Below are 17,469 nucleotides of genomic sequence, written 5' to 3'. Positions count from 1 at the left end.
GTGCCCCCCCACTGGTTGTCAATGGTTGGTGCCCCTGGGCACGGGCCCAAGTGGCTTTATGGATAATCCGGCCCTACACATACAGTTATGTACAATATTTTAATATATAAGTTAAGTTATCCAGCTCAACACAATATAGAAATATATTGTAGGCCGTCTAATATACTAAAATCGTGTGGTAATAATAGTAGTAGTAGTAATCTTGTAGAATCTGAAAGCAGTAACATGCCCACGTATGTGACCATGTGACACATTCTAATATTTATAACTTAAAATATGTACTTAAGCATTTTGTTCAGAAACGAGTCTCTCTCCTTGAGGCAAATAATTGAAAAGCATTTTATAAAAAGAAGCCCCAATATTCTTTAACCTTTATCATCATACCATACCGGACCGTAGCAGAGGATCATAATATCCTGTGCGCAAATGACTTGTGATTTATTTAAAAGTTATTGTCTTATAATTCAGTAGACGTTCTTTGTTAGCGCCACATGCTGGAGCGCTCACTAAAAGTACAGTACACGTTGTTTGGAAGGAAAAATTGGTTCTTCTTTGTTCCGCTTAGACTGTTTGAAACCGGAAAAAAGACTATTATTGAACATTAAAGCTAAACAGTGTTCTTTATTGAAATATTGACGTTTTTTTACAAGGCATTTTGAAGCAGGAAATATGTTTCGCAAATTACAAATTCGCACGGACATCCAACAATAAATTACATCTTCAAACATTTTCTCTTGTCTGTATCAGTGGTGCCTCCAGTGGCAAATGGGGGCCAGTTACAATCTTGGGATGGCACACCAAAAAGCTTATAGCATAACTGAAGTCTAAGGCATAGGTCATATGTTTTGCTTATGTATGTATGTATGTATGTACGTATGTGTATGTGTGCGTGTGTGTGTGTTTGTGTGTGCCTGTGCGTACGTCTGTGTGTGTTTGTGTGTGGCTGCATTACATCCCGCTCCCCCTGCACTCCTAACAAAGTGCAGGTGATGTCATTTGAACGTCCATTTCTTTGACAAACGTACATCATGTCCTCCGTTTAGGAAGGGACTTTTATAGGAAAATCTCAATACATTGTCTTAGGTTCTCAAATTCAACATATTTGTAAACTGCCATACACATTACATATGAAATCTCTTGACCAATGTCACATTTTCGTTAATACTAAGTTTGCAATGCTACCTGTGATCAGTCATTTCGGACATAATATGGGAGAAAGAGATGCACATCCATAGTTCATTAAATAAGCAAAATGGCCATTGCTGAGGTCGGTTGAGGTTCATTTGCTATGTAATAACAATGTAACTTTTAAACTTGAGGCACATTATATATATATTTGTGTTTGGATCAAAATTGGTATGATCCTTTTTTCATCTGGTCCCAAATGTCCAATGTTATGAACAACAACCTGGTTACAATCTGCTCTGTGCTATATTTTCTACCAGCAAAAAAGGCAGATTTGCTTATTAGTGGTGTTACCAGGAATGCCATATATATTTCTTCAACGTATTTTGTCTTTTACCTTACACAAACTCAGTGATAAGACTTAGTGAGCGGTAGTTCGTGAACGAAACTTGTTTGGGTTTTAAAATAACATGGTTTAAAACTTATCAATTAATACTGACATTTGAACAAAAATCTATAAAAGTTGAATGAAAGAAAGAAAAAGCTTTGTACAAACAAACTCAGACAATGCAATTGTCAAGATTTTTGAATTAACGAAAAAAAAGACTTAAAAATAAAATCCAGTGAATATAACAACCAACAAAAGACACCAATAAATACCCAGTGTTTAAACATCTAGGAGTCCCTATTTGACACTCCTGTCAGTCATTTCCCAGTTTTTCACACAACAAAAATAACAAAAGCATAAATATAAAACCATCTTCTTTATAATCCATTTGAAAAAAAAGTAGAAATAAATACAAAATTACTTAAACCGTTATTGCTGTTAGTATAAAAATGTATAGAAAATGAGAATCTTCAGTCTTTCATGAGGTTTATCACAATTCCTCTGTAAATGTTTTTCCCCTCAGATAAGGTTGCGTCAATTTCAAACAAAAGTCTTCACTTAAACTGGTCTGGGATGAGATTCATCTGAGAATGAATGCTTGTGGGAGGGCTAGAGATGCCCTCTGACCAATCAGACATGTTGGAATGCGGAGAGGAGCTTGACCATTGGTCGGGGGAGCCAGGGGATGGAGTAAGAAAGGGGTGATCAGGCACCTGTAGCTGATGATTGGGTGTATTGTCCATTGGGCCAGAGTAACTGTGCTGGGAGGGGGGTGTGAGGAACTGGTTTCCCATGATCTGGGTCTCCTGGGGTATGATGGTGTGGATGGGCATCGAGTGACCCGACCCATTGTTTTGCTGCATATCTGACGCATTCAACTCCATGCTGAGGAAACTCTGGTTCATCGGCTGGCCGCCATTGGAGGTGGAGTTGGAGTTCTGGTGCTGGAGCTGCCGGGAATGAGCTTGCTGCTGCATCATGTGTGATTGACCGAGATGGCTGGTCTGAAGACCCTGGTAGCCCATAATCTGGGACAGCGTGGCAGTGGGGACACTGTGTAGAGGACCGATGATGCTGTGGGATATGGACGGACCCTGGCTCATGCTTCCCTGTTGTCCGACACCCATGTGCATCCTGGACATCCAATCGCACTGGCCTCCTCGGGCGCCACCTATAGAGGCTTGGTTGTTGGGGCTGGACACCGACAGGTGAGAGAGACGCGGAGGGTTGGGATCAAAAGACAGGCCGTTCATATCCTGGCCTTTGACCATGTTCATCTGGCCCATCATGGAGTCTCCGTTGCCCTGCAGATGATTGAGACTCATGGGTGGCGACTGATGGAAGGGAGAGGTCATGGGAGGCGAGGCCACGTCCGACAGGTAACCATGGGGGGACTCAAGAGAGTCGACTGGGGAGAGGACCGCAGAGGAGTCCAGCAGGTTGCCCTTCCCGTCAAGAGACTTCTTCTTCTTTGATTTCATCTCTTTGCCTCCGTCTTTGCCTCCTTTTCCAGTGGAGCTGATTTTCCGTACCTTCTTTACTTGGTGGGAGGGCTTGAGGTTGCCCATGTAGTTGTTGGGGGAGCAGAGAGGAGGGGACAGGCTGGATGTGCTCATGGGGCCGCTGTGAAGACCCGGACTCCTCACCAGGTTGTACTCGTCTAAAAGGCGGACTATGTCGTGGTGCATCCGCTCTTGGGCAATGTCTCTTGGCAGCTGGTCGAGATGGTCGGTTATCTCACGGTTAGCAAAGTGCTCCAACAGGACCTTGGCTGTTTCAAAACTACCTTCTCTGGCTGCCAGGAACAGAGGTGTCTCTTCCTACAAAACAAACAGAACAAAGTTGAATGTTAAGGCTTCATAACAATGTAAACTCAATGTAAATACCTAAGGCAGATTTGGGTGACCTGGAATTTTTGCTCACCTTATTGTTCTGCATGTCCTTGTTGGAACCATTTTTCAACAGCATAATGGCCGCCTCCACGTTGTTAACAGCTGCTGCCCAGTGAAGAGCAGATTTACCTGATGGCAGAAAAAAGGAAAGAAAGATGGAATTAAAATACCGCTGTTAACTCAAAATAATAAAAAATATATGGGAAAAATAAAAGAGTAAAAAGGTAAAGTCTGCAATGTACCCGAGTCGTCGATGGCGTTGGCGTCGGCGTGGCAGTTGATGAGCTCGTCCACCATGCCCTCCACCGCCAGCCGTGCGGCCAGGATCAGAGGGGTGGTGCCGTCGTGCATACGGGCGTCCAGGTCTGTGGCACGGTTTCTAATCAGAATCTACAACATGAAACACAAGTTATTAAACCAATGCCCTACATTCAGGGTATTTAGCAGACGCTTTTATCCAAAGCGACTTATAAGAAGTACATTTGTCAGAAGAAAGAGAAACAACAATATGCCACTGTCGGTACAGTAAGGATGTTCATAGAACCAAGTGCCAACTACCATCACTAGGTTAACCCATTCCCCGTATACCACGTGTATATATAGTATGTTTTCAGTTTAAGGATAAAGACAAACTCAAACTAATTCTGCAACTTCCTGTGAGGTTCTGGGGGACCCAACGCACCTGAAACACTCCCTGGGCGTCGGCAGCCACGGCGGCGTGGAGTGGCGTGCGTCCCATGTTGTCCTGGACGTTGGCGTCGGCGCTGGAGTCCAGCAGGCGCTTGGCGGCGTCGGAGCGGGCGTAGCGCGCGGCCAGGTGGAGCGCCGTCTCGCCCGTGCGGTCCGTCTGGTTGTGCAGGTTGGCTCCCTGGTAGATGAAGTCTGATATGATCTCGGCGGAGGGGTCCTCTTCTTCCTCGCTGTTGCCGGTCTCCAGACCTCCACCGCTACAGGAGGCGATCATCAGGGGGGTGAAGCCATCTAGGGGGGGGGGGGGAGATGCATAACCACTGCTTAGTTAGCCTTTATACAGTATATATACACATACCCACCGCTTAGTTAGCCTTTATACAGTATATATACATATACCCACTGCTTAGTTAGCCTTTATACAGTATATATACATATACCCACTGCTTAGTTAGCCTTTATACAGTATATACATATACCCACTGCTTAGTTAGCCTTTATACAGTATATATACATATACCCACTGCTTAGTTAGCCTTTATACAGTATATATACATATACCCACTGCTTAGTTAGCCTTTATACAGTATATATTTGCATAAATGACAATGCTATTGTGATACTAATGAAGATATCTTCTCTTTTGTTGAGCTGTGGAGTCTAAATGTTGCATGTTGTTGTATTTGAACATACCAGGTCCTCTAACATTAACGTCCATGCAGTCGTTCTCTATCTCTCCTTGAGGAGGAGTCGGGGCAATGGAGGCAATGCGCAGGTCTGCGGCATCCAGGTGTTGCTGGGTCCATTTCCTGTGGTCAGTGTGATCACTGAGGTCCAACATGGCCTGCTCTTCAAACTGGATGATTACAAACAGAAAGGGGTTTGGTTATATTTCCGTCTCAGAACCAACATACTTCAACAAAGAGGTGGTTGGGATGGACAACATGGTTATGTCGGATCAAAATGTGTCTTACTCTAAAGCGGTTGCAGTCTGGATCCTCGTCGCCCCATTCGTTCTGATTGTCATCCATAAGGTTGATGTCAGATATCTTCATTGGCCTGATTGAAAAAAAGAACCTTAGTATAAACAAATGAAAAAAGAAATACTGACATCAAATCAAATCACTGATTAATCTACGTACTTAAGTCCGACTGCGTCCTCCCCGACGGGCTCCCTTCGCTTCTTCTTGATGGGTTCGGACACCTTGAAGCCCTCCGGCAGCCATAGCTGGCCGTGTTCCCTGCTCCGCTTGCGTGAAACCAGCACACCGAGGCAAATGAAGCCCAATGCCGCCAGGCCCAGGAACACCACGTACATCGGATAGAGCTCGGAGGAGATGGGAACAGGCCTCACGCCTAAAGAAAAAGGAACACAGCAGAATCACGATGCTGCCCAGAGCGCCATCAACAGGGTGAGATGCGCTAGAGAGAGCCTCCCTGGAACCAGGGCGACTTACTGGTGACGGCTTCAATGTACGGCACGTTGAGGTTGCCACTGGACGCCAGTGCACCGAGGAAGGCCGCCACGTCTGTTGCACTCTGGAAACACTCGGTGGACTGTTGGTAGCACTGACGGTTGTCAATCTCCAGGTATACCACAGACCTGCCAGCGGAGAGGAACCACATGTTAACATGAAGGCCCTGGTGGAAAGGTTAATACTTATTCAGTGTGTCCAAATGGAATAGGTGACCTACCCTTTTATCTGCATGGGGTCCAGCTCCCTGCGTCTCCTTGAGCCCATCATGGCCGACACGCTGTCCTTCATGTGATCCATGACGTTTGTCGGCATGGCCGCCCACTCGGGCCAGCCTTCGGTGGAGCGCTTCACGTTGTGCTTGGCCAGTTCCTGCTCACTGCCGTAATACGGGAAGATCATCGGCTCTCCTTTGGCATCGCGCCGGAACACCACATTAGTATGGAGCACACTGCTGAGCTCTCGGAGGAAGGAGGTGGAGCCGTTCTTGAGCGTCTCCGGGGGGATGTGGACCACCAGGACCAGATGCCCGTCGGCCAGTTTCTCGGGCATGTTGTTGGCACAGTCCAGGCCGTCCCACTCGCACTCTGCGTTGTTACAGCCCTGGTCGCAGTGGCCGTCAGCATAGTGGTCCTTGCAGTACTGGTCGTAAAGAGGGCTGAAAGAGGCAAGGAGATGAGGTTAATACATGGATTAATATTGAAGTACAAAGAACAGGATGATAACCAAAAGGTACACACAATGAAAAAGAGAACGTTTCTCTTCATCTATTTAGTCTACACAATAACGACCGGCGAGGAAACTCACTTGCACTGTCCCTCCTGGCCCTGGCAGTCGAAGCCGTCGTAGAGACACCCGGCGCTGTTGCACTGCTCGTCACACTTGCCGTCGTTGAAGTAACGCCAGCACTGCAGCGCGGCCGAGCAGTTCTGCCACGGGTCGTCAAAGTTCAGCGAGCAGTCGCCGCCGTCCCAGCCGCACGCGTGGTTGTTACACAGCGTGTCGCAGATATGGTTCCCGGCCCACTCGTCGCACTGGGCGATCTCGCAGCTCACCTCCACCTCCGGGGGCGGCGTGATGTCGCGGCCAAACCCGCCGTAGAAGGAGTAGTCCAGGATGTGGCAGAGCAGGCCGTTGAAGTTGCTGGGGCAGCCACAGTGGAAGAAGGGTGCCTCGGAGGTGACCTGGCAGGTGCCCCCGTTGTAGCAGGGGTTGGAGTTGCAGGGGCTGTTGGCGGGGATCTGGCACTCGGACCCGGTGAAGTCAGCAGTGCACAGGCACCGGGGGCTAAGGTGGCCCGACACGCAGGTACCCCCGTTTTTGCAGTTGAGGCTGCCGCAGGAATGGGAGTCGTACTCGCAGGACGATCCGGTAAAGCCCTGATTGGATTAAAGGACACAATGGTTGGAAGACGCAGAGGAATGGAAGGTTTCCATGGTCAACTCAAAGTGAAGCATGATGATATTTCTTGTTTTGTGACTAACTTGAGGGCATTTGCAGATGAAGCCATGTGGGGTGTTACTGGCGACAGCACATGTCCCTCCATTTTTACAAGGTCGGCTCTTGCAACCGTCAAAGACTTTGTCACAACGTTGACCTGGAAAGCATAAAAAAAACAAAGTTAATAGGGAAGTGGGTTGTCTGATTGATCCACCTGAAAGCATCATGGGGGAGTTCAGCCGTTCTGCTCGAGGTTTAAAGTACCTGTGTATCCGGTGCGACACTCGCAGCGGTAACTGTTTGTGAGCTGAATGCAGTTGTAGGACCCCCGGGGGTCGCAGGGGTCCGACAGACACTCGTTGACGTCGCCCTCGCAGCGCTCCCCCACGTAGCCCGCCGGGCAGGTGCACTGGTAGCCCCCGACCCGGTCCACGCACCGGCCGTTGTTGAAGCACTTGGGCTCGTTGGTGAGGGGGTCCGTGGAGGGGGTGCAATCGTCCAGGTTGATCTCGCAGTGAACACCTGGGGAGAGAAGATCCGGTGAACATCAAGATAACACAATACAGTGTGCTCGTTTGTATGTGTTTGTGTGTGTGTGTGTGTGTGTGTGTGTGTGTGTGTGTGTGTGTGTGTGTGTGTGTGTGTGTGTGTGTGTGTGTGTGTGTGTGTGTGTGTGTGTGTGTGTGTGTGTGTGTGTGTGTGTGTGTGTGTGTGTGTGTGTGTGCGTGCGTGCGTGTGTGTATGTGTGTGTCCATTGTTTATGTATGCACATACCTTGGGTTCCTCGGGGGCAGGAGCACTTGTAGGTGTTTATAAGATCAATGCAGGTACCCCCATTCTGGCAAGGCTGGGACTGACACTCATTGATCTCCTTTGAGCAGTTAACCCCGTGGTAACCTGGCAAACACTACAATACACAAACATAGACCCGTATTAGACACTCAAACTATTTATTTAGGAAAACAAAGATCCAAATCAACCGAGTCTTAGCGTCAGCTCCTTTACCTCACAGCTGTAGCCTCCTAAGTAGTCGGTGCAGCTGGCCCCGTTCTGGCAGGGGTTGGGGGAACATTCGTCTACCTGCTCCTGGCAGTAGCTGCCGGTGTAGCCCGCCTGGCAGCGACAGTAGTGTGTGTTCCCTGCATCCAAGCACCGGCCCGAGTTCCTGCACAGCAGAGCCACTTCCACACCTGAGGGACACGAGAGAGACAGAGAGACAGAGAGAAAGAGAGAGCGAGAGAGCGAGAGAGCGAGAGAGCGAGAGAGAGAGAGAGAGAGAGAGAGAGAGAGAGAGAGAGAGAGAGAGAGAGAGAGAGAGAGAGTCAGAGAATTAGTTTGATAGTTCTAGAATAATAGTCTAAAACAAATAGACTTTAATTCCTCCATTGATTTTGACTGAAGACGGGGTTGACTGAGGTTTACCTTGCTGTTTGGCCGCCACTTCGCAGGACACGCTTGGGATATCGCAGTAGATGCCGGTCCAGCCCGTCTGACACTGGCAGGTGTAGGATGCCCCCTGCTGCCAGCACGACCCTCCGTTCTTACAGGGGGACGAGTCGCACCAGCGCACAAGGTTCTAGAGCGCGGAAAACAAATTTTATATAATTATAATATTTTATATAAATTGTATACAAATAATCTGTTTGCCAGATGTGATCAAACTAAATATAATAACATTTGAGTCCCTATGCGATGTTGATCAATACGATCCTATGTCGCTCTCCTACCTGGCAGTTGACCCCTGTGTATCCATGCTGACAGGTGCACTTGTACGTCCCGTAGCTGTCCTGGCAGGTGCCTCCGTTGACGCAGGGTTTGGAGTCGCACTCGTTGATGTCGTGCTGGCAGTAGCTCCCGGTGAAGCCAGGCAGACACAGGCAGGTGAAGGCGTTGATGCCGTCCACACAGGTGCCGCCGTTGAAGCAGGAGCTGGAGGGACAATACAAATTATTTAACTTTGTTCTAAATCTCCGCATGAAGCGCATGTCAGAGCTATGATAGTACCATACATGTCTTATCAAAACTTAATATCGATCGATTAAGACCGATCCCTGATGGGAAATACAAGATTGGATATATTTGCAATACATAAAGAATTAGAATGAATGCTTTTATGACACCGCTTTTTTTTTTCCAGAGATATTGTACTTTTCTGTGAAGCCCAAGGGCTCAAATACAAGGATAACCAACTAACTACCCAACTATCTAACCAACTTACTAACTAACTCAATCATTGATCAAAGGACATCCCTGAGAGACTTACCTCTCGGTGCAGTCGTTGGCGTTGATCTCACAGGTGATGCCGTTGAAACCGGCCGGGCAGGTGCAGGTGAAGCTGTTGACACAGTCGGTGCAGTTGGCTCCGTTCTTACAGGGGTTGCTGTCGCACTCGTTGATGTCCTCCTCACAGCGGCCCCCGCGGAAGCCCGGCAGGCAAGAGCACACGAAGGTGTTGGTCCCGTCCCGACACAGGCCGCCGTTACTGCAAGGGTCTGAGGATGGTTCATGAATGGATGAGTCAGCATCCAAGAGGGCTTTTTGAGGACAATTGTATGATTTTACCAAAAATGAATGATTGTAAATTGTTGTCTGCATTACTGAGGATGTAGGGTGTAAGACCCTCGGTTAGAGATTTGCATAGGTAGAATATAGACATAAGGGTTTGAACCCAGAACCTTGCTATCTCAGCTAACTACCATGAACAACAGGCATGTATTTTGTATCTTTTCGCTACGTACTTGGTTTACAGTCATCCACGTCGGTCTCGCACTTCTGGCCCGAGTACCCTGGCAGGCATTTGCACTGGTAGCCCCCCACGGTGTTGAAGCACGTGGCCCCATTACCACAGGGGCTCTTCACACATTCGTTGATGTCCACCTCACATGTTTGTCCTTTAGAATTTAGAGCAATAGTATCATTAGATGATGTAGAGAGATAAATGGATGATATAGATGGATGATGATCTGGATAGATGGATGGATGATGTGGATAGATGGATGGATGATATAGTTGGATGATGATGTGGATAGATAGATGGATGATATAGATATAGATTGATGATGATGTGGATAGATAGATGGATGATATAGATGGATGATATGTGGATAGATAGATGGATGATATAGATATAGATGGATGGATGATGTAGATAGATAGATGGGTGATAAAGATATAGATGGATGGATGATGTGGATAGGTACCTTGCCAGCCCTCAGGACAGATGCAGGAGAAGCTCTGGTAGTCCTCTGCCTCCTTGCACACACCACCATTCTTGCAGGGCCGGGGGCTGCAGGGGGCCAGCAGGGTCTCGCAGTTGTCCCCTGGGGGTTTAAAGACCCGTGAGCAAGGCAGTAAATAACAACTTCCAGTTACACTTAATTAAATTTAAGTATGTCCCATTTATCCACGGTCCCTGTTTCAGATCTTTTAACAGAAATACTAAAGCAACAGTTATCATGTCACTTCCTTATCGGTTTCCACGGTGATCTGACCAGGCAGGAAGCACCTTCCAACTTCCTGCTATTGTTTTATATCAGACAGGAAACAGGACGTGGCTGCACAGGGAATGGGGTTTGGAGGCCCTTCAGTTCCCAGCCTAATGTTATGGGTGTTGTTCCAAAACATACATACACACACATACACTTGTTATCCCTACACTGACAGGCGTAGCTTTCCATATGGGAATGACCAAAATATACATCCCTAGTCCGTGGGCCTTCTTCCTGATGTTTTTCTGTCAGGGGCCATGATGTCTGGCTGGTGTTTTCTAATACAAAAATGGGGCTGCTGGGCTATCTCTGAAAGTCTTCATCTTTTGGCAGAGCAAATCCGTGTTTTCCGAGCTGATAATGAATCCCTGCATCAACACCCTAATCAATACATCCACACTACAGTACGGTCAGTGAGGCGGTGGAACATAGCGTACCGGTATAGGGCAGCAAACAGTTGCATTTGTATCCCGCCACATCATCGATGCAAGTGCCCTGGTTGAGGCAGGGGTTGGACGCACACTCGTTGATGTTAGTTTGGCAGTTAGGTCCTACATCACCCAGATTAGAAGAAGCACACACACTGGTTAGATTTGGGTTACCACCACCGCTTCTGTACCTCACTAACAAACAAGGGGAATGGGATGATTACACAGAAAGGAAGTGGGGTGTATACCGACATAAGAATGAGGTCTGGGTCGGTGAGACTTACCACTGAATCCAGCTCTGCAGGTGCAGTGGTAGCCACTCGTCATGTCCTTGCAGAGGCCCCCATTCATGCACGGGTTGGACTCACACTCGTTGTTGTTGAAGTCGCAGTTGGGCCCGCTCCAGCCCGGGTCACAGAAACATTTGTACCTACGAGGAGAGAGAGTCAGGTCAGAGCTGTCCAGTTTTAAATCGCACCCTCGGAAAGTCATTCTGGTTTCTTTAGCTCATTCTCAGGGCTCTCTGCTCACCCATTGACCAGGTCGTGACAGCGGCCGTGTATGCAGGGGTTGCTGTCGCACTCGTCCACCTGTGACAGACAGGTGGCATCATTGTAGCCCTCGGGGCAGAGGCAGGTGAAGCTGTTGATGCCGTCCACACAGGTGCCCCGATTGTGACACGGGTTGATGGCACAGTCGTCGATGTTGATGTTACACATCGTTCCTGGAAGATACGTGTGAGATATGAGATAATGTCATTTATGTACGCCATGATAAGGAATATGTACCTGATTTGTAGTGCATTCATACAGTGACTGTTACATATTTAGGTCATCTGAACATTTATTCAGAAATTTCATCTTCATTCAGCCTGCTACAATTTTGATTGAATTTAAACGGTATCAATAATTACCAATCGCTATCAATTTTACAATAACAAGTAATTTGCATTTATAAAAGCAACACATAATCTAACACCATAGTAACTGTTGACTATCCTGCTTGATACTACTTCAAGTTGAAAGTTTTGTTGTATTTATTTGTTTTATAGAGTTCAAGAACTAGTTGGACAGTAAAAGGGTCTACTATTTCCCTAACTGCGCTTCTCTGGAGGAAGTTTGACCCGGCCAGGTCCCCTTTCTCTCGGGGGAGTTCATTGAATAGACGGGGGGGGAGGGAGTGGTGGCAGCTTGGTCTGAGAAGGGAAGATGGTGCCCTTTTCATGCATCTGCATATATATGCACACACTCACACACACACACACACACACACACACACACACACACACACACACACACACACACACACACACACACACACACACACACACACACACACACACACACACACACACTCACACACAGAGGGGCAGACTTCCCCAAAAGACACACGCACACACTTCCGCCAACCAAGGGGAAGCCAGGAGCTGTTTACGGGGACAGAAGGCCAGTCCCCATTTCACACATGGCCGATTAACAATCGACCCCACCCCCAATCCACAGCCACCCCCCCCCCCCCCCCTGCTCTTCAATCAATCTCAAAAAGGGGGAGTTTCCAACCGCCTGCTTTGCGACTACAATAGGCTTCTGTTCCTCTGTGTCTAAAGCCGGCAAAGTCCAGGACACTCAGTACCGAGAGGACACACAAGATGGAGAGGGGGAGGGGAGCACACACACACTCCCTGTCCCTTTTCTAACCTAATCTCACACACCAGTGCCAGTCGGAACCGATTCACGGGGCCGTGTAAGGGGATCCCTATGGGAAAACGCAGCTAGGCCTGCAGAAGACCCACTAAAGTCTTAGAGTTGGGCTTAATTAAGGGTCGGTTCATAAGCTATTTAATGTTTGTACTCTGTGATTACAACTAACAAGGATAGAAGTGGAGGACGGGGGATGGTGGACTCATTTCATGTGACTCCGCACAGTGAAGCACTTGTTTGGGGACCCAGCCCTCCCTTTTAAAATATCACTTTACACACACTTTCAGGAGGCTTTTCAAATGGCAAACAAAGTTAGCCCCTTTGTGTGCCCCTTATGTGTGTGTGTGTGTGTGTGTGTGTGTGTGTGTGTGTGTGTGTGTGTGTGTGTGTGTGTGTGTGTGTGTGTGTGTGTGTGTGTGTGTGTGTGTGTGTGTGTGTGTGTGTGTGTGATTGGGGTCTGTTGTCCCTATCCCCACAGAGGCAATCCGATCCCATTGTTGGCAGGGCCGAGTCCATCAGCCAGCTGTCCTATCAGTCCCACCCCCCAGCTCCTGAGACCCCCAGCCTTCCCTCCACCCGGTGCTCACCTGTGTAGCCGGGTTCACATGCACACTCGTAGCCGTTGATCTTGTCGATGCACCTCCCATAGTCACATGGTTTGCTCTTACAGTCGTCCAGATTCACCTCACAGTTGAAACCTGGAGGCACAAGGGGACAAGGGGGATTAGTTCAAGTCTAGTCACAATTCTGTAAAAGTAGTTAGCAAATAGACTTACAGTGACTTTCTTAGATACATGTTATTAATGACTGTGAGGGTAAGGCTGCTTGCTCAAAAATGTCTACAGGGTGACTGTGGACATTGGGATTTGAACCCAGAACCTTTCCACTGGGAGTCAAGCGCCCTAATTATCCTACCCCATTCTAATCCATACAATGCAGATGTGATGGCAGTTACAGATGTGTCTAGGGTCTGACCTGCGGTGCCCTTGGGACAGCTACAGATGTACGAGTTCTCCCTGTCCTGGCAGGTGCCTCCGTTCTTGCAGGGCTGGCTCAGACACTCGTTGATGTTGGTCTCGCACAGGCGGCCAGTGTAACCAGGGCGACAGTAGCAGGTGAAGGAGGCCAGGCCGTCCTTGCAGGTGCCGTAGTGACACGGGTCCGAGTAGCACTCATTCACGTCCGTCTCACAGTGCTGTCCGGAGTAACCTGGGGGGGGGGGGGGGGGTTGTTGTTTAACTCATGGATTCCACTCTTGGCTACAGAGAGACTGTAAGTCAATAAAAATGAAAGCTATTGAGTGGGGTGAGGAGGGTGTTGTTGTGTACCTTCTGTGCATTCGCAGGTGTACTTGTTGGGCCCATCTGTGCACTTGGCACCGTTCTTACAGGGAGTGCTGGCGCATTCGTCAATGTCCACCTGACACAGATTACCTGCAAAACCTGAAAAAGAAAACATCAACAAAGTTCCAAGTTAAATCCCAATTTGCCTCTGTATTTTATATACACAGCTATGATGTGTATCTTAAATATTAAAAGAGTTCATTTGCATGTGAGCTGCTATTTCAACACTGATTTACAAGCTGGTTCAGCACTACTCATTAACTCAGCACTTTGTTTAAACCATCAGGCTTGCTACCACCTCAGTCTCTAACCCCAGACCCTGAACCTCTGTGGCATGTTTAGGTCCTTAGACAAACATCAATGCCTATTATGCTAATGTTGGAGTAGTTCCACAAAACCGGTTATAAATTACTATTAGAAAGAACTCACTATGACTATAATGTACCTTTAAAAAATCATTAATTCTTCAAAACAAACAAGACTATACTCATGGGCTTTACCTATTGACTGCTTGGTTATGCATTCAATGTTTGTTTTGAAGTCCCAGATGTTGTAGCTAAGAGTAGTACGTGATAAAAAAAACCTGTGTTGGGAGGTGGGGTTCCATACCTTTGGGGCATTCGCAGTGGAAGGAATTGATCTTGTCCACACAATTGCCATTGTTCAGACATGGCATACTGGAGCACTCATCTGTGTTGATGTGGCAGAACACACCTTCATAGCCTGAAGAAAAAACACAAAGACAACTTTCCTTAGCCATCTTTCACAAGTCTTCCAAATATATTTATAGCAAAGCGTATCGGAGCATCAAACCAAACGAAAACGTTTTTTTCTGCCTCTTATCCACGGACCGGCCCTCTCACCTGGCATGCAGATACAGTGGAAGCCTCCGATCTGGTCCAGGCAGGTGGCGTCATTGTGGCAGGGGTTGGACATACACTCGTTGACGTCCATCTCGCAGCGAGGGCCTTCGTAACCCTGGAGACACTTACACTGGAAGGAGCCCTTTGTGTTCAAGCACCGGCCGCCATGCTCACAAGGGTTGGCACCTAGGAGGTACAAAAACAATCACCATTACAGTTTCAAAGAACTTCATACGACACCCCCTAACCCGGCCTAAGCCCTCTGAGCAGAAATAATTAACTCTCCAATCCAGTTTAACACTGTGATTAGGAACACATAAGAGTAGATCTAGACAAGCAACCTAACAAGGCCTCGCTAATCCCAGAGATGGGTAGGAGTGCCTTCCTAACTCCTGCTTACCCAGAGAACACTCGTCGATGTCCAGGTTGCAGGCGGAGCCGGTGTACCCAGGAGGGCAGGTGCAGATCGCCTTGCCGTTGACCGGGTTAGTGTCACAGTTGGATCCCTTCTGACAGGGGTTGCTGATGCAGGCATCGTCCAGGTGGCACAGCAGACCTGAGAGAGAAACACAGGGCCTTCTCTGTCAAATGCAGTTCCTGTGGATCTCAATGTCTGCCAGTCCAATGAGACTTATGGCTCATTTGAACATCTTGAGTAACACAACATTTCGAGGAACCTTGTGCTAACTCAAAAAAGTTAATTAAGTCTAACTTGATATATTAACTTGTATGTTCATGTAAACAGACTAGTATTCTTCAGAAGCGTCCTAGCAAACCTTGTGCTAGCTTCGTGCACATTAACCATTCTTCTCACCTGTGCGTCCATGCGGACACTCGCAGAAGAAGGACGCCACGCGGTCGTGGCAGGTGGCGCCGTGGTAACAGGCGGCACTCGCACAGTCGTCGATGTTCTCACTGCAGTCGTCGCCCGTCCAGCCGTTGACGCACACGCAGTGGTAGCTGCCGTGCGTGTCGTGGCATGTACCGCCGTTCTGACAGGCGTTGGGCATGAGCTCGCACTCGTCCACGTTCTCCGTGCAGTACTGGCCTGAGCCACCAGAGGAAACATGATTGGGTTAGGGTCGGGTGGTTCGGATAAATCGTTAGGCAGTTCATTAAGGAGCCGATAGAGGGGAGGATGCCTACAGGTACACTGGGTACAATGGACACTGAACCCACTACCTTCTTCTGCTGGGATTTTTTAATACAAAAATAATAATTTCATTAATTACCTATTCATCTCACTTATCATTCTAATCGTTTGTATTACTGTGTAGCATTGACGGCGGTTGCTTGGTTACCTGTGTAATGCGGTGGGCACTTGCAGTTGTAGGTGTTCACCCCGTCCACGCAGACACCTCCGTTCTGACAGGTGTGTCCCAGACAGTCGTCCATGTTATGATCGCAGTTTGGACCTGTGAATCCTAGGGGGAAGAAAGTTGAGTTAAAAAACGACCTCAACACCGTAGCGAGCCACAAACAAAGCCGAGAAAGCCTGGTTAACATATAATGCAATATTATACCATCTACCATGCACCTTCACGACATATCCCACAATTAGGTCACCTCTCCCTGCCCCACCCTTCCACTCGGTACTTGATATGGGGTCAGGAGACAGATAATGATTGTATCTTCTTTGTCTGAATACTCCTGGGTTTGTCACTCTTTGTCAGGTGGACTCATCCTGCACCCTCTCTAAAATCAAAGCCCTGAGCGGTTTCTTCACCGTCGTCATTGTCTGATCAACGATCCACCACCCATCGGCCCGGCGACTTGGCAGATGTCCTGAGCGGTTTCAACATCACCCTGCATACAAACACCCACGCGACCGCACAGCGGCAGGTGTTGATTATTACCGAGAAAGAAACGTAGAGATCCTCTCGTTGAGATCAGCCTTATCTTAAGCAGCCGCTCTACTCATCGTAAAATCTGTTGTGTTGAATGGAGACCAACAGAATGCCTCAAAACTGTTGCTCAAAACTGACAAACCAATGAATCTTTGGAAAAGTGGGAAATTGACCTAAACAAAGCATGTGGGTTGTAGGTAGGGTTTATATGTTTATCAATGTAGCTGCAGGGGGATGAGGAATAATATCAGCGCTGAGCACACGCACACACAGACACACAGACACACAGTCGGGTCAGGAAGAAAGGGGTCTGCACTAAATGCACCCAGAAAGTGAAACAACCTTTAACTGTAAAACTATGGTCGGTGCATTGGTATCATATCGTCAATCTATTCCACTGTTTCCCTCATTCTAGTTAGCTAGCATGTGTGTCGATAGTTATGATATTATTATTATTGTCCTATGATTGTAGGCGAAGCCTAGTCATTATATTTACATTTAGGGCATTTAGCAGACGCTTTTTTCCAAAGCGACTTACCAAGGGTCCCACACAGACGGCTGAGTCGACCACGCAGGGCAACAGCCAGCCCGTCAGAGGCAGTCAGGTTGAGGCGTCTTGCTCAGGGACACCTCAACTCAGCTAGGAGGAGCTGGGATCTAACTAGCAACCTTCCTGCAACAAGTCAACCCGCTCTACCTCCTGAGCTGAGCTGCCCTCCCGGTGGCCATGCCTACATGAAGCAGAACCTTTAGCTACCTGTCAAACAGCTGCATTCGTAGGCGGTGTCCC

General features: G+C 47.9%; 1 protein-coding gene across 1 annotated transcript in view; it reads right to left on the bottom strand.

Annotated features, from left to right (window-relative positions):
• Positions 1–606: 606 nt before the first annotated feature.
• Positions 607–17,469, bottom strand: part of notch1a (notch receptor 1a) — a 26,218-nt gene continuing 9,355 nt past the window's right edge. Inside the window, exons 4-34 of the mRNA XM_056578001.1 lie at positions 17,437–17,469; positions 16,134–16,256; positions 15,647–15,880; positions 15,233–15,388; positions 14,833–15,018; positions 14,579–14,692; positions 13,955–14,068; positions 13,602–13,835; positions 13,214–13,324; positions 11,458–11,650; positions 11,211–11,356; positions 10,936–11,049; positions 10,211–10,330; positions 9,749–9,901; positions 9,274–9,502; positions 8,738–8,939; positions 8,433–8,586; positions 8,016–8,200; positions 7,785–7,917; positions 7,275–7,532; positions 7,055–7,167; positions 6,378–6,949; positions 5,791–6,228; positions 5,553–5,698; positions 5,238–5,451; positions 5,070–5,154; positions 4,789–4,951; positions 4,088–4,386; positions 3,648–3,795; positions 3,437–3,534; positions 607–3,333 (exon numbers count right to left, since the gene is read on the bottom strand). The exon at positions 17,437–17,469 is cut by the window's right edge and continues 306 nt beyond it. Coding sequence (XP_056433976.1) covers positions 2,068–3,333; positions 3,437–3,534; positions 3,648–3,795; positions 4,088–4,386; positions 4,789–4,951; positions 5,070–5,154; positions 5,238–5,451; positions 5,553–5,698; positions 5,791–6,228; positions 6,378–6,949; positions 7,055–7,167; positions 7,275–7,532; positions 7,785–7,917; positions 8,016–8,200; positions 8,433–8,586; positions 8,738–8,939; positions 9,274–9,502; positions 9,749–9,901; positions 10,211–10,330; positions 10,936–11,049; positions 11,211–11,356; positions 11,458–11,650; positions 13,214–13,324; positions 13,602–13,835; positions 13,955–14,068; positions 14,579–14,692; positions 14,833–15,018; positions 15,233–15,388; positions 15,647–15,880; positions 16,134–16,256; positions 17,437–17,469 — 6,734 coding nt within the window. The 3' untranslated portion in view covers positions 607–2,067. The remainder of the gene's footprint in view (positions 3,334–3,436; positions 3,535–3,647; positions 3,796–4,087; positions 4,387–4,788; positions 4,952–5,069; positions 5,155–5,237; positions 5,452–5,552; positions 5,699–5,790; positions 6,229–6,377; positions 6,950–7,054; positions 7,168–7,274; positions 7,533–7,784; positions 7,918–8,015; positions 8,201–8,432; positions 8,587–8,737; positions 8,940–9,273; positions 9,503–9,748; positions 9,902–10,210; positions 10,331–10,935; positions 11,050–11,210; positions 11,357–11,457; positions 11,651–13,213; positions 13,325–13,601; positions 13,836–13,954; positions 14,069–14,578; positions 14,693–14,832; positions 15,019–15,232; positions 15,389–15,646; positions 15,881–16,133; positions 16,257–17,436) is intronic.

Source organism: Gadus chalcogrammus, chromosome 19 (genome assembly GCF_026213295.1).
Source record: "Gadus chalcogrammus isolate NIFS_2021 chromosome 19, NIFS_Gcha_1.0, whole genome shotgun sequence".
Taxonomy (NCBI): domain Eukaryota; kingdom Metazoa; phylum Chordata; class Actinopteri; order Gadiformes; family Gadidae; genus Gadus; species Gadus chalcogrammus.
This window is presented reverse-complemented; position numbering and strand designations above follow the sequence as displayed.